Source organism: Netta rufina, assembly GCF_964035555.1.
Source record: "Netta rufina genome assembly, chromosome: 3".
Lineage (NCBI taxonomy): Eukaryota > Metazoa > Chordata > Aves > Anseriformes > Anatidae > Netta > Netta rufina.
The window spans coordinates 54,414,416-54,427,061 of NC_140125.1; the positions used below are offsets into that span (position 1 = coordinate 54,414,416).

At 35.8% G+C, this 12,646-nt stretch overlaps 1 protein-coding gene across 1 annotated transcript in view; it reads right to left on the reverse strand.

The window, feature by feature from the left end:
• The window catches only part of SYNE1 (spectrin repeat containing nuclear envelope protein 1), a 295,282-nt gene that overhangs the window by 133,222 nt on the left and 149,414 nt on the right, over positions 1–12,646 (reverse strand). Inside the window, 9 exon segments of the mRNA XM_084285341.1 lie at positions 608–733; positions 2,395–2,541; positions 3,350–3,526; positions 4,507–4,674; positions 5,935–6,087; positions 7,402–7,728; positions 8,632–8,802; positions 9,646–9,801; positions 11,091–11,408. Coding sequence (XP_084141467.1) covers positions 608–733; positions 2,395–2,541; positions 3,350–3,526; positions 4,507–4,674; positions 5,935–6,087; positions 7,402–7,728; positions 8,632–8,802; positions 9,646–9,801; positions 11,091–11,408 — 1,743 coding nt within the window.

Genomic DNA, 12,646 nt, shown 5'->3' on the forward strand with positions numbered 1-12,646 from the left:
AAGCTATGTTTATTTTATTTTAAAACAAATCATTAAGGTAATTTGAAACTTAAAATTGAGGCAGGCTTCTATACATTCATATGCTAAAATTGATGCATTCTGGATAAATTACATAGATTTATGAATTGACTTATAAAAATCATGATTATAAAGAATATATTAGTATATCTTAATAAGAAGAACATCAGTCTACTGTTGAATAAATAAATAAATACACTTAATATTTAATTAAAAATAAGAATTAACTGAGTTATGTTTTATGAAGACAAATAATTTGGAACTAGTTTTCTTCATCATGATGTCATATGTGTGGCTTTAGGACATTTTTTAGCACCTCAGTACCTCTCACATCCTTTGTCCCTTTTCTTTTTATTACTGCCAGGATAGCATTGCGTCAATTTTATAATATCTATATTATATATCTATATATACGTATTAAAAAAAAAAAAAAAAAAAAAAGATAAAATGTTTCTGTTTAAATACTTAAGATGCATGTAAGATATAAGATAACATTTCTTTAAACCATTACCCAAGATGACTGTCTTAAAAGAGGACAGATGACAGCAGTTAAAGCTCTAAATAGGATTAAAAGCTGGTTATCTTGTACCATTTGTTTTGTTTGTTGAATATCTGTTGCTGTACTCTTCACTGTGGCATCTGAGAGATCACACATGGAGCACAAAAGATCCAAATATGTATTGGCTTGTTCCTGCAGAGCCCGGAAATGTTTCACCTGAAGGAAGACAATCCTCATATAAACTCAGCTTGTGGAATATTTCTTATTTTATTAAAATCACGTTTCAGTGTTTAAAATTTAGCTCATTACTTCCAAGAGAAGAAATGTAGACATATGCTATTTTATTACAAACAATGTAAAAAACATGGAAAAGAGTAATTCTTAAAAATTTGATTATCATTGTCCATTTAGCAAAGTACTCAGTGACATGCATTACCTACCTTATTTCTTTATAATTAGGAGGTTTGGATAGACACACATAGTTTCAGAAAGGTGACTTGCTTTCCCAAGGTAAATGGGAAGCAGGGCTTTATCCAATTATTAAAGTGTCTTGTTGCCTATACCTATAAAAATCTCTTGCATCTCAATAGATCATGGAGGATCCAAAACAGTGGCAAAACAAGTTTTCCACACCCTCTGAAACCCTCTCAACATCTACAATTGACAAGATCTGACAACACTATTCTGTTGAGGGTTGTTCCTCTTGCTATTGTCCATAGAAGCCCATCTCTCTCATGAAGATTTTCCTCATTTCACAAGAAAATGGTGGTATCAGTGTCAAAAAGCAGGCTTATACCTGCATATAACATACCTCCTAGAGTCCCAGAGAGGAGGGTGAATGACCGACCACTCAGAGGGGCAGCGGTGGGTCCTTGTAAACAAGAAGTTGAATACACAGCAGTGCGCCCTTGTGGCAACCCTGACTTACTGCATTAGCAGGAAAGCTGAAAGCATGCTCCAGGAAGGGATTATCCTCCTGTGCTTAAACTTGTCAGGCTGAGCCTGGTGTATTGGGTTCAAGTTTCCCTCTTAACAGAAGAGATATCGGCAAGCTGGTGCAAGTTCAGCAAAGGGGTAGTGTATACGGGGCAGTAGCATGTGGCATTTAGGCAGGTCTGAAGGAACAGGGTTTGTCTAACCTAGAGAGGGGATGCTAATTGCCATCTCCTATTATTTAAAGGGTAGAAGGACAGATATCTAGAAGACAGACATACCATTCTCAGTGTTAAGCAGAAAAAGGACTAGAGGAAAGGGAAATCAAAATCTCTAGTATTTCAAGGTCTCAAGCTATATGGTAGATGAGAAAGACTTGAATTTCTGCATTTTTTTTTGTGTCAAACCAGGTTAGTTTGAAAACAATGTACAAATCCAGTAATTACATATATTAAGTTACTAAAAATAATCAGAAAACAAATAAAACATCCTTAATCACTAATGTGAGCTGGAGGCATTTCTATACTATCAGACTGAAAACTTATTTTAATCGACTGATTAACAGATTCTGTGTTGATGGTACTATGAAACTAGGTGTCATGTAGGAACTTTAGTAGACAGAGATAAGCAATTAGACAAGCAGAAAGACACAACCTCTCTGCTAAACACATCTATAGAATATCTGAGCAGTTTTATCTAATTAGCCAATGTTTTCAAGTAGCATATTTCTAAGTATTAAACAGAGCTAACAAAAGCCCTGTGTGATTTTTCACCTAAAGTTATTTTTCCTTCAAGGTACTCCTTTTTGAGCTGGGGACAAAAAATGAGGCTACACAGGTGTCTGAGGAGGCTAGAGGGAGTACCTAATTTCTATTAATATAAAGCTCTTACGTGAAATCACCTCATTAAGGATAACTGAGCATATTCAAGTGTTGAACTTTTACCTGTTTAACTGCATCTGCCAGGCTGAAGGGTGGCCAGGTACTTGGCTTTAATTCTGACTGTATTGTAGACAGCCAGGTCTGGCACTGTTGTAGGGTATCCTGACGATTAACATGCTTTTGGAGTTCATGTTCCAAACTCTGGTATACCTAAAATAAACAATTTGGAACTTCATTACATTTTCAAACACCATTATTGTCTCTCTTCCCACACCTTGCAAACTGCAGAAGAAAAGAGACCTGCTAAGATTGTAGTTACTTTAGCCCTTGTACAAACTACCATGGGATAGTTAACTCCTTAAGCTCCCACTGCATTTGTGGATAAAACAGACAATATCTAAAGCGTAACTACTGGAAAGAGAAAATAGAGGTGAAAATGAAGAGTATTTTCTCTAATTTCTGTATTCTTGTCCATCATTTTACCATTTTTATAGTATGAGGTTTTACCTTCCTCAACAACTCTTACAACTCTTACTTCTTGCTGTCCTGATCTCCTAATAGGGACTGACCCAGTTAGCCCTTCTTTATTGTATGTTCTGGTTTAACTAAGACAGACAGTATTTTCTTGTACATAATTAAGACCAGTTATTTATATATTTAAACAACTGGCACTAAAAGTGTAATTTGTTCCATCATTTTTGAAGTAGGAATAGCTTTATTTTCTTGACTGTGACTGCTCAGAAGCTTGTATAACATGAATGCTGCAAGGGAGTGGAGAAATTAAGTACAAACTTCTGGATGATACGCAGCTAGTTCTGCTGATTGCAAGGCAACATTTGGATCACAAGAAATTCATCTGCACCACAGTAATGATGAAATGCTATATTAGGAGCCTATAGGCTCAATTTATTTTGAAACAGTAGAAATTTATACCATTTGAAGAAACAGAAACCAATTACAGAAAAAAAAAATGTTGTTCTTACACTGTATTAAAAATGTTTTTTGAAACAAGACTCACCCTTTGGGCTGTACTGCATATGGCAGAATAGCTGTCCCTTGTCCCCTGAAGATGGCTTTGTATATTTTGCTTAAATTTTGCTTGAAGATGTTCTGTGCATTGGTTGATCAAATAATCACCTTTACTCTTCAGGTTGTTCAAACGATCTTCAAATCCTGCAATTTCTTCCATGATAGCCTAAGAAATAGTTAACATATTTTGAATAATATTTTAAATTTAGAATGTGTTCTGATCACTCCTTGTCTTCAGATGTGGACACAGGTTTTCAGGCAACGTGTATTGTTATAGTCAAGCTATTAGAATATACTTTCATTGTAAAATCATTGTCAAAAGTATTTACATAGATATTCCACAGAAATGTTTGCAGTACTGTTGTAACGTGTAAACATTATATGCTCATGCCCCAAAACAGAGTGCCCTTTGTCTTCCTTTGATCTCCAGGGTTGCATCAAATTCTCTTGTGTCTAATGCTAAGGACAAAACCTGATGCTGAATCATATCTTATTCCATAAGCTCTTCAACTGTAGAAAGATCTTTGCATCAGATTTGGCTGAGCCAATTTTTTACACCAAGAGGTTACTTAAAGGATAATATGCTAATCACAGTGAGGTAAAAGGTTTCAATATTTGCCCTTGGAAACTCAGTTTCTAAGTGTGTATGTGGTGGTGGGGATTGGATTATGCTTTATTTTATTTTGCAGAAAGTATCAGTAACTGAGGTGGTGAGTACTTACGACTGATAACATCAGTAACGATACCTTGAATTAAATCAATGGATGAAATATGACACCTTAATACTTGAAAATTTATTGTTATTTTTCCTTAAGTGTCAGAGTCAAAAACACCTTAGGAGTAAAAAGACCCTAATCTGCCTTTTGTGGTCTATTCCTTGGAACTTCTCGTAAAGAGTCTGACATGAAATTCAGATCAGAGTACAACAAAGTTCTTGTGCAGATTCAATTTGACCCAAGATACAGTGCTACAACAAAGTAAATATGTTCACTGTGTTAATGACACTGGTGCTCATTTTCACTGTTAACAGTAGGAGGAATAAAACAGATGAATGAGAAATAACTAGAGCTTTGGAGTGAAGACACAGAAGCAGAGAAGAAAAATTCCAATTTACCCAATAAAGGTTTACCAAAGCAACAAACCCACCTTATGGTTGGCTAGTTGCTGAGTGATTATCTCAAGATTGTTACTCTCCATGAGGTCAGGGCTAACCAGCCTGCTGGACATATGTAGTAACCATTTCTCTCCTTCTTGCAAATCACTATTGTAATCCTCATGTTCTTTTACTCTCGCCTCTAAAGTGTCAACATATGCCTGCAGGTTCACAATGACCAAAATTAAAACATAAGAAGAATAAAAACAGAACACCAAGATCTTGAAAGCATAGTAAGAATCTTCCGAATTTATATTCCTATGAGTGAGTCCTGTCATTAGACTGTTAAACCAGAAACCAACGGGGTTAGTTGTGTGAAAAAAATCTGTGGTACTGAGTGGCATTTTTATTTAGGGTGAAATAGTATACTGAGAAGGTTGAAGAAAACAGTGAAGATTCTGTTTCTTTGAGAAAAGAAACATTGTTAACTTGACATTAAATTCATTTCAAAATAGCTATTACAGACACCGAGAGACTGCACATGACCTACCAAATGCTATGGTTAGGTATTTGCTGCCTTTATACGTATATCTACTTGTGACTCTAGCACACAAAACCATGAGTAAATACATTGAGGTAATATTATTTTCCCCCCTTTGAAAAAGCTTTTCATGTACTTTACTGAATTTAACTCATCAAAATTATGTCTACTACAACAGATATCAGTTTTGTGGTACAAACCAGGCTGTACAAATTTAAAAATCAGCTGTGAAAAAAAAACTTTTAATCTATTATTGGATGGATGGATTGGAAATTAAAAGGACTTTAATAAGATGGTTTAAGGACTTAATATGATGAATAATGATGGTAATGAATATATGATGACATATACACAACACATATAATGGTGATAATAAAATAATAAACTATTAATTACATTATTAATAAAAATCAATAATTAAAATATTGTTAAAAGAAATTATTAAATTATTAATAAAATAAATTAAATAATGATGAAAATAATAACATTCATAACGAATAACGATTACCATGGTAAAATGACTTTAACTTAATTTGTGGAGCTTTTCCTTGTTAGGCGTATAACCTATTTAAAGCTGTAGCCATAATCATACTTAAGGACGTATTTAGTATTGAGTGTTTCAAAGTATATGTATATGTAGATTCATGTAGATTCATGTAGACTCAATGAATCAATGTTAATTTATATTGTCCTTGCTGAATTAACTTGAATCCATCTTAAAGTTCATTTTCGTCAGTGACCTCCATTCAGTAGTGAAACTAGATTAAATGAAGTTTGTGTGAGATGTAGCAGAAGCAAGAGACAAATAAAAGGTAAGGAAACCTAACTGGCTCTGTGTGCAGAGTGTAACATGATAGAAGTATGAAACAAATAGTCAACTTCTCAAAGAGGGGAAAAATATAGTAAGGAAGAACCTTAATTTTTCTTTCTGACTTTTTACCTTTGTTGCACTGCAGAGTTCCTGGTAACTGCTCTGAAGGTCTAGAATGTTGCTCTTTAGAGTCACGTCATTCACCAGATCAAAAAGTGCTTCTCCCTTTTCAATCACTGATTTTATTGAAGGCTCGTGGGACAGAACGGTCTGCTGTATGGACTACAGTGCAAGCAAGAATAGCGAAATATTAATTGAGCACTGAAGATCTATTTCATTCGCTCACCTTTGATCTGAAGTATGGCCATATATCATCCTTTCCAGATGAGAAGAACTTTGCCACTACTGTGGGACTATATTTTTCCAGCTATGCCCTGAGACAACAGCTTTGCAGGAACCTAACAGCAATTGATCCTTTTGTGATTGCCTAGTAGCATGCCTAACAATTTGGAGCTGCTATAGGAAAGTGAGTTAATATGTGTGAACGGTTAAATGCTAAGGATAAAATTTGCTCTGAGGAACAAATTCTGTAAATAGGTGGGCAATCATCACCAAATCCCTGCCCTTAGGGAGATAATATATAACAGATTAATGCATAAGTCTTGAATATAAAGGGTATCCAGTCTGAGCTCCTGTTGTCATTGTTGTGCTACTGGGTCAGACAGCATAGTACATGGCAGTATCTACCACTTAACGGTGAGATACAAGTTCCTCAAACATGTAGCAAGCAAGCACACAGATCTTCTATATGACTGGGTATTTAAGCTTGCAGGAGGATGGGGTGGATAAGTGGTTTGGAGAGAAAGCCTTGGTGCTGTGCAAGTACTGCTCAGCAACAGCAAAAGCATTGGTATGCTGACAACACTGTTTTAGCCATAAATGCTAAACACAGAGTTGTATGGGCTGCTATGAGGAGAGCTGTCTTCATTCCAGCCAGGCCCAGTGTACATCTTACGAAACGTATGGAAGCCTGGAGTATTTCAAAAAAGCATCATTAAGATAGGCAACAGTTTTGATCTCAATTATTTTCTACTCACTTTTACAAGTGGAAAAAAAAATCATAAAAATGTTAATTAAAAACAGAGGAAGCCATAGCAGCTGACTGTCCTGGATGTCAGTTGAGCTGGGACATTCAGCTTTAAACAGAAAGATGATTAAGCAAATGTAGACAGGGGAAATGTCTGCAGAGAAGAAAGACCAATTATTTTCTGTCCTGGCTTAAATGGAAGTTAACTCTGTTGATGTCAAAGGAATTGCTCACATGTAAAAATAGAAATAGAATTTTGTTTCATAACAGGACATTTTAAAATGTAGAAGCCTTATTAAAACTTTCACTTTGCATATCTATGTGCCCACTCTGATTCATAGGTGTAGGCATCATGCATCTTTTCACTTTTTTGCTGATTTAGATACCCAGATCAGAGATATCTCATAAATCTAATGAGGACACTTGAACAGACACTTGCATCAGAAGATTTGTTGCAAGTCTCTAGGTCAAAATTCATTCAATAGTGCAATGATATGATCACTTTTTACCTTATATTTGGACAACTGGGCCTTCTTCTCATAGAGTTCACTCTTTGGCTCCACTGGAGCATGTAACATGGTTTGGTACTCTGTGAGCCACTGAGTCTGTGCCTTGTATTTGTCTGAGAACTCCTTTGCCAACTGAAGGAATTTTTCTGAAGTCATGTGTTCTTTCCTGATGGATCCAGCCAACTCTTCAAGCTGTTCCACATGATCACCAATTTCTTTTCTTAACTGGTCAACTTCATTTTCTTCCATGTACTTTATAGCTCGCTCCCCCTTCTCACGGGCAGATTTTAGTAAACTGTGGCCTATGTCCATATCACTCAGCAGCAGCTGTGAAAGAAATGTTGGTTAACAGAAAATGCATACGAGCTCTTGTCTCTTTCTTTTTGATTCAGTGTAGTTCTATTATTAGTGATAGGATAACACTTTATTATTATTATTATTATTATTAAGGACACAAGGAATTGCTATGGAAATTAAATGGGCTTTTAATTACAAAATTACCTGAGGTTAACTTGTGATAAACTAGAAAGAAACAACAAACAAACAAACAAACACAAAAGAACATCAACAACAAATGAATGCTTCTGCTCTGCGCTGGGCTTGTGAACATAAACACAGAAACTCAGGTCTATCAGGAGATGACTCATACTCGAATTCTGTAATGGATGAAAGTTTTCACTTAGTGCATTATGTTTAAGCTACAGGAAACATGAAAAACTCATTTGCAACTCAGATGAAATGTGAGTTTTACTACTGAATTATTTCAATGAAGTAAAACAGGAAACAATGCATACTGGTATAAATACGGGAATTATAATTAAGTATATAATATTATAACTACTGGTATAAATACAGGAATGCATACAGGAAACAATGCATACAGGAAACAATGCATACTGGTATAAAACATGGCAGGATGATGTGGGAGGGAAATTTATTCTAAGCTTTAACCTGAAACAAAATATGCCTTATGGCATAAAACATGCCTTATGGAAAGAGAGGATTATATTATTTATGACTATGCATAACCTCACCAACCAAACTGTGATGTAATATGTATATGACATGAGAACACAAACTTTTATATTTGGTGATCTTTATCCTGTTTACTTCTCTGGGCAGAGTGAAGTTAGAATTTTGAGCAGCTGTTAAGATACGTGTTAAAATATAGGCACTTCTTGGTGAACAGAAACTGAAGACAAAAAACAACTGTATTCAAGAACACTGTACCTCTAGTTCCTGCACTTTTTTCTCCATTGCTGTTTTATCCAACACATCAGACTTGGTGATCACATTTCTGAAGTTCTTGTTAGTAGCTCCGTACCAATTTGTGTAAGCACTAAAAGCCAATTCTGATTCCTCCATACTGCGTATCTCTTCTTCCAGAAACTTTATTTGTTCCTTCAAACAGGTATGGAGGTTAGGGGAAGAAATGAGAAACACCTTGATGTTTGTCATAGCTATTGGTTAGAGAGAGCAATAAATTGCCACTTATCAATAAAACCTGATATACTAAGATTAAATATATAGTTTTTGAGTCCTTTCATATCTAATGGATAATTCTTACTGGGGTCTTGTCAGAGTGTACATACCACAATCACTAATGTTAAAACTGAATAAATGCTAGACATGGAAAAGGGACTTATATTTTGCAATTTGTATAGTGACTTGTGATTATGTCACTATGAAGCACTTTCTACCTAAAGTGACTTGAACACTGTATCTTATCCATTCATTTTTGCCCACATCTATCTATATTATATATATATGGTAACATGAAAACATTTCTCTAGTAGTAATTCAGCCTTCAAATCTGCTGAATTCTGAATTTCTCTCCTGAAGCTGACAAAAAAGGTAGTAACATCTGATCAATATTGAATATTTTTGAAAGAGCTTCAACCTGATTATTGTTCTCTAACGCATTTAGACCAATGGAATCTATGTATATGCATGGTTGTTTACACGTATATAGTTATAAATGTGTGTATATATTTATATGTAGATAGTTAAATAAACACAGATATGTATGTGAACATTGTATTATGGAATCTACAGTAATGAGTAAAATTTGATAAAATCTAATTAAGAAAGTCTATCTTACCTGTTTCTCAACTGACTATTTATAATTTTATAATGAATAGTTGGACCCAGGAGTTGGACTCAATGATCTTTGTGGGTCCCTTCCAACTTGGGATATTCTATGATTCTATGAATCTATAAATTAATTACTTAATCATTGCTTACCAAGACATGAAGAAGGAGAGTTTGATATCGAGATGTAAGCTGTGTAGCCTGGCTTCCCATTCTACTTGTAGTGAGACTTTCCTCTAGTATTTGCTGAGCTAATATCCCAACTTCCTCCACATCATCTTTGTAGATTGTAATTTCTTCATGCCACTTCTATGACAAAAGACATTACCCAGCTTGTATGACTAATTCAAACAACTTAAACACAACAGGAATTTAGTTGTAATGGTTAGGAAACCATTGAAAGGAAAACAAATACCTGGAGTTACAACAGGAAAATTAAACAGAATCTGATGACGGTTAACTGAATAAACATACAGGATGTTTTGCCCCCCACTACTCTGCCCTGGTGTAGCTCCATTTGGAGTACTGCATCTAGGTCTGGGGCTCCCCAGCACAAGAAAGTTGTGGACCTGTTAGAGTGTGTGCAGAGGAGGGACACAAAGTTCATCTTGGCGTCAGAGGCTGGGACACCTCTCCTGTGAAGAACGGCTGAGAGAACTGGGCATGTTCATCCTGGAGAAGAGAAAGCTCCAGGCATACCTCACTGCAGCCCTTCAGTACTTAAAGAGGGCTTATAAAAAAGATGGAGAGTGACATTTTACATGGGCAAATAATGATAGGACAAAGGAGAATGGTTTTAAGATAAAAGAGGGAAGGTTTAGTTTAAATGTTAGGAGGAAGTAAATTATTTGCTCAGAGAGTGGTGAAGCACTGGAACAGGTTGCCTAGAGAAGTTGCGGGTGCCACATCCCTGGAAGTGCCCAAGGTCAGGTTAGATAGACAACTTGATCTATTGGGTAGACCCAACCCCCTTGGCAGTGGGGTTGGAACCAGATGATCTTTAAGCTCGCTTTCAACCAGAGCCATTCTGTGATTTATTTTATGTTTTTACAGTATTAAATAGACTGAATTTATTACTTAGTACTTTTTTAATAAATAATAATAGAATTTCAGGCTGGAAGTCCTACAATTTTCTATTTTTTTTTTTCCTGTTGCCCAAATTCTAAAAGAGACCGTAAACCATAACCTTGGATCTTTATAAATGCACTTCCTTTGTTTCTTCAGAACCATGTCTTCCACTTCTAGTGACTAAAGAAAACCACTGCATCAACACAGCAGAGACTTCACAACACGGCTTATGACGTTTTATTTTGTTACTATATTAACTCTTCCCCACTCCAGAACCTCAGTAATGTCTTTTCAGTCCACAGAGCGCAGGAATTACAGATCATCCTTATAAGATTTCAGCATTGGTATAACCACTGTTTTATAAGTAGAACAGGGGAAATCTGGACCCAGAAGGCAAAAACTCTCTTGGATACATCATTCTGAGTGTCTACACTCAGATGATCTCAATGATTCCTGTCATTTTCATACTAGGCACTGATGTGGAAAGCTCACACTCCTTATTTATGTAATTCCTTCACCATATTCTTTACCTTCATTTGTTGAAGCTGCGTCTCCTTTGTTGCTCTGCTAGACTGCCTACCAGTCCTGACAGCAACTTTCTCCTCCAAGTCTGTTAGCCAGTCATTAACTTTCTGAAATTTTTTCTCCATTAACCTCAGCCTGCTCACAGTGGCATTTAGTTGGCTTCTTGCTTCAGAAAGCCTGTGCTGATAAACTTGCCAATCTTGCCGTACAGATTCCAGGGCTCTGTCTTCTATCTGGGGCATGCCCCAGGGAATCACCTCCTCTCTGGCATGAACAGCAGCATTCAGTAAGGCTTGTCCTTCTGCACAGTGGACCTGCAGCTCCTGTGAAGGCAAAATTATGGATACGTATCCTACATTAGCAGTTGCTACACATGACAAATGAAGCCCTGGTTCTACTTCAGAGAAAAGCAGTTATCTATCCATTTCCTTTATCTATAGTTGAACACACATTACACTATCTCTAATAAGACCTTGCTGACATGCTCACTTACAAAGCAAATCCACTATTATTATTATTGACAAGAGAGTTGTAGAAAAATATTGACAAAATTTACATTAAATTCCTTCCCCTCCTAGCCTTATAATGGACTCTGAAACAGTAGCTGCCTGAGCTGTCATGGGAGCCTGCAACCCATTCAGCACAACCTTAAGCTCAAAATTTTCCAGCTGTAACAAACACACTGTAAGACTGATTCTAAAATTAAATTTCTTTAAAAGCAAGGAACAAGATGATGGTTCATTTTATTTATTTATTTTTAATTAAGACACCTAATTATTTCTATGTTTCTATTTATGTTTGATACATAATCCCAAAATAATTCGATACCTTCTTCTGGATATTTTTTTATTTTTTTTATTTTTTTTTTCTCCCATGTTTATTAGAACTTGATTAGAAAGTATTCAGGGAATCAATCAGATGAGGAAACCTAATCAGGAAATGATCTGACCAAAATACAGTTATATGTCTTCTTGGTTTGTATTTGAAATATATACTAAGATTTTCAAACTGGATTCAGATTTTCTAAACTCTTAATATTAAGGTTTATATACAGAGACATTGATTGCACAAAGATTTTCTCAGTGTTCTGTCCTCACAGGGAACAGTGGGATACTGGGAACACTGACTAATTCTCTTGCCTCTTACTAGTGGCTGCAGGGAATTTCAGGTCTTAGTCTGCTCTGGTTTGGACCACAAACGCTTGCAGAAGTTTGCCAGGTTTTTCACCTGGCCAAAAGTAATAAATATTTCATAACATGGAAACTCAAGCACAGCCCTTTTCCTAATTCAGCAACAAGCCTGAAAGTATCTTTAGTCCTTTTAAGATTATAAACTGAGAAATTACTGCAGTACTTTAGGTTCACCCTTCATTATCACCTGGGGAATTCAGCGAGAATCTTCCCACCTCACCATGTGAGGCAGCCTACATGACTGGAACAACTTAAAGGTAGGTAAGTAAGTATTGGACTGTAAGCAATAAAAGGTGAAAACTCAATGAAAAAATACTTCTGATATTCTATGAAACACAGGGAAAATAGGTAGTTTCTTCACTATAGGCTAA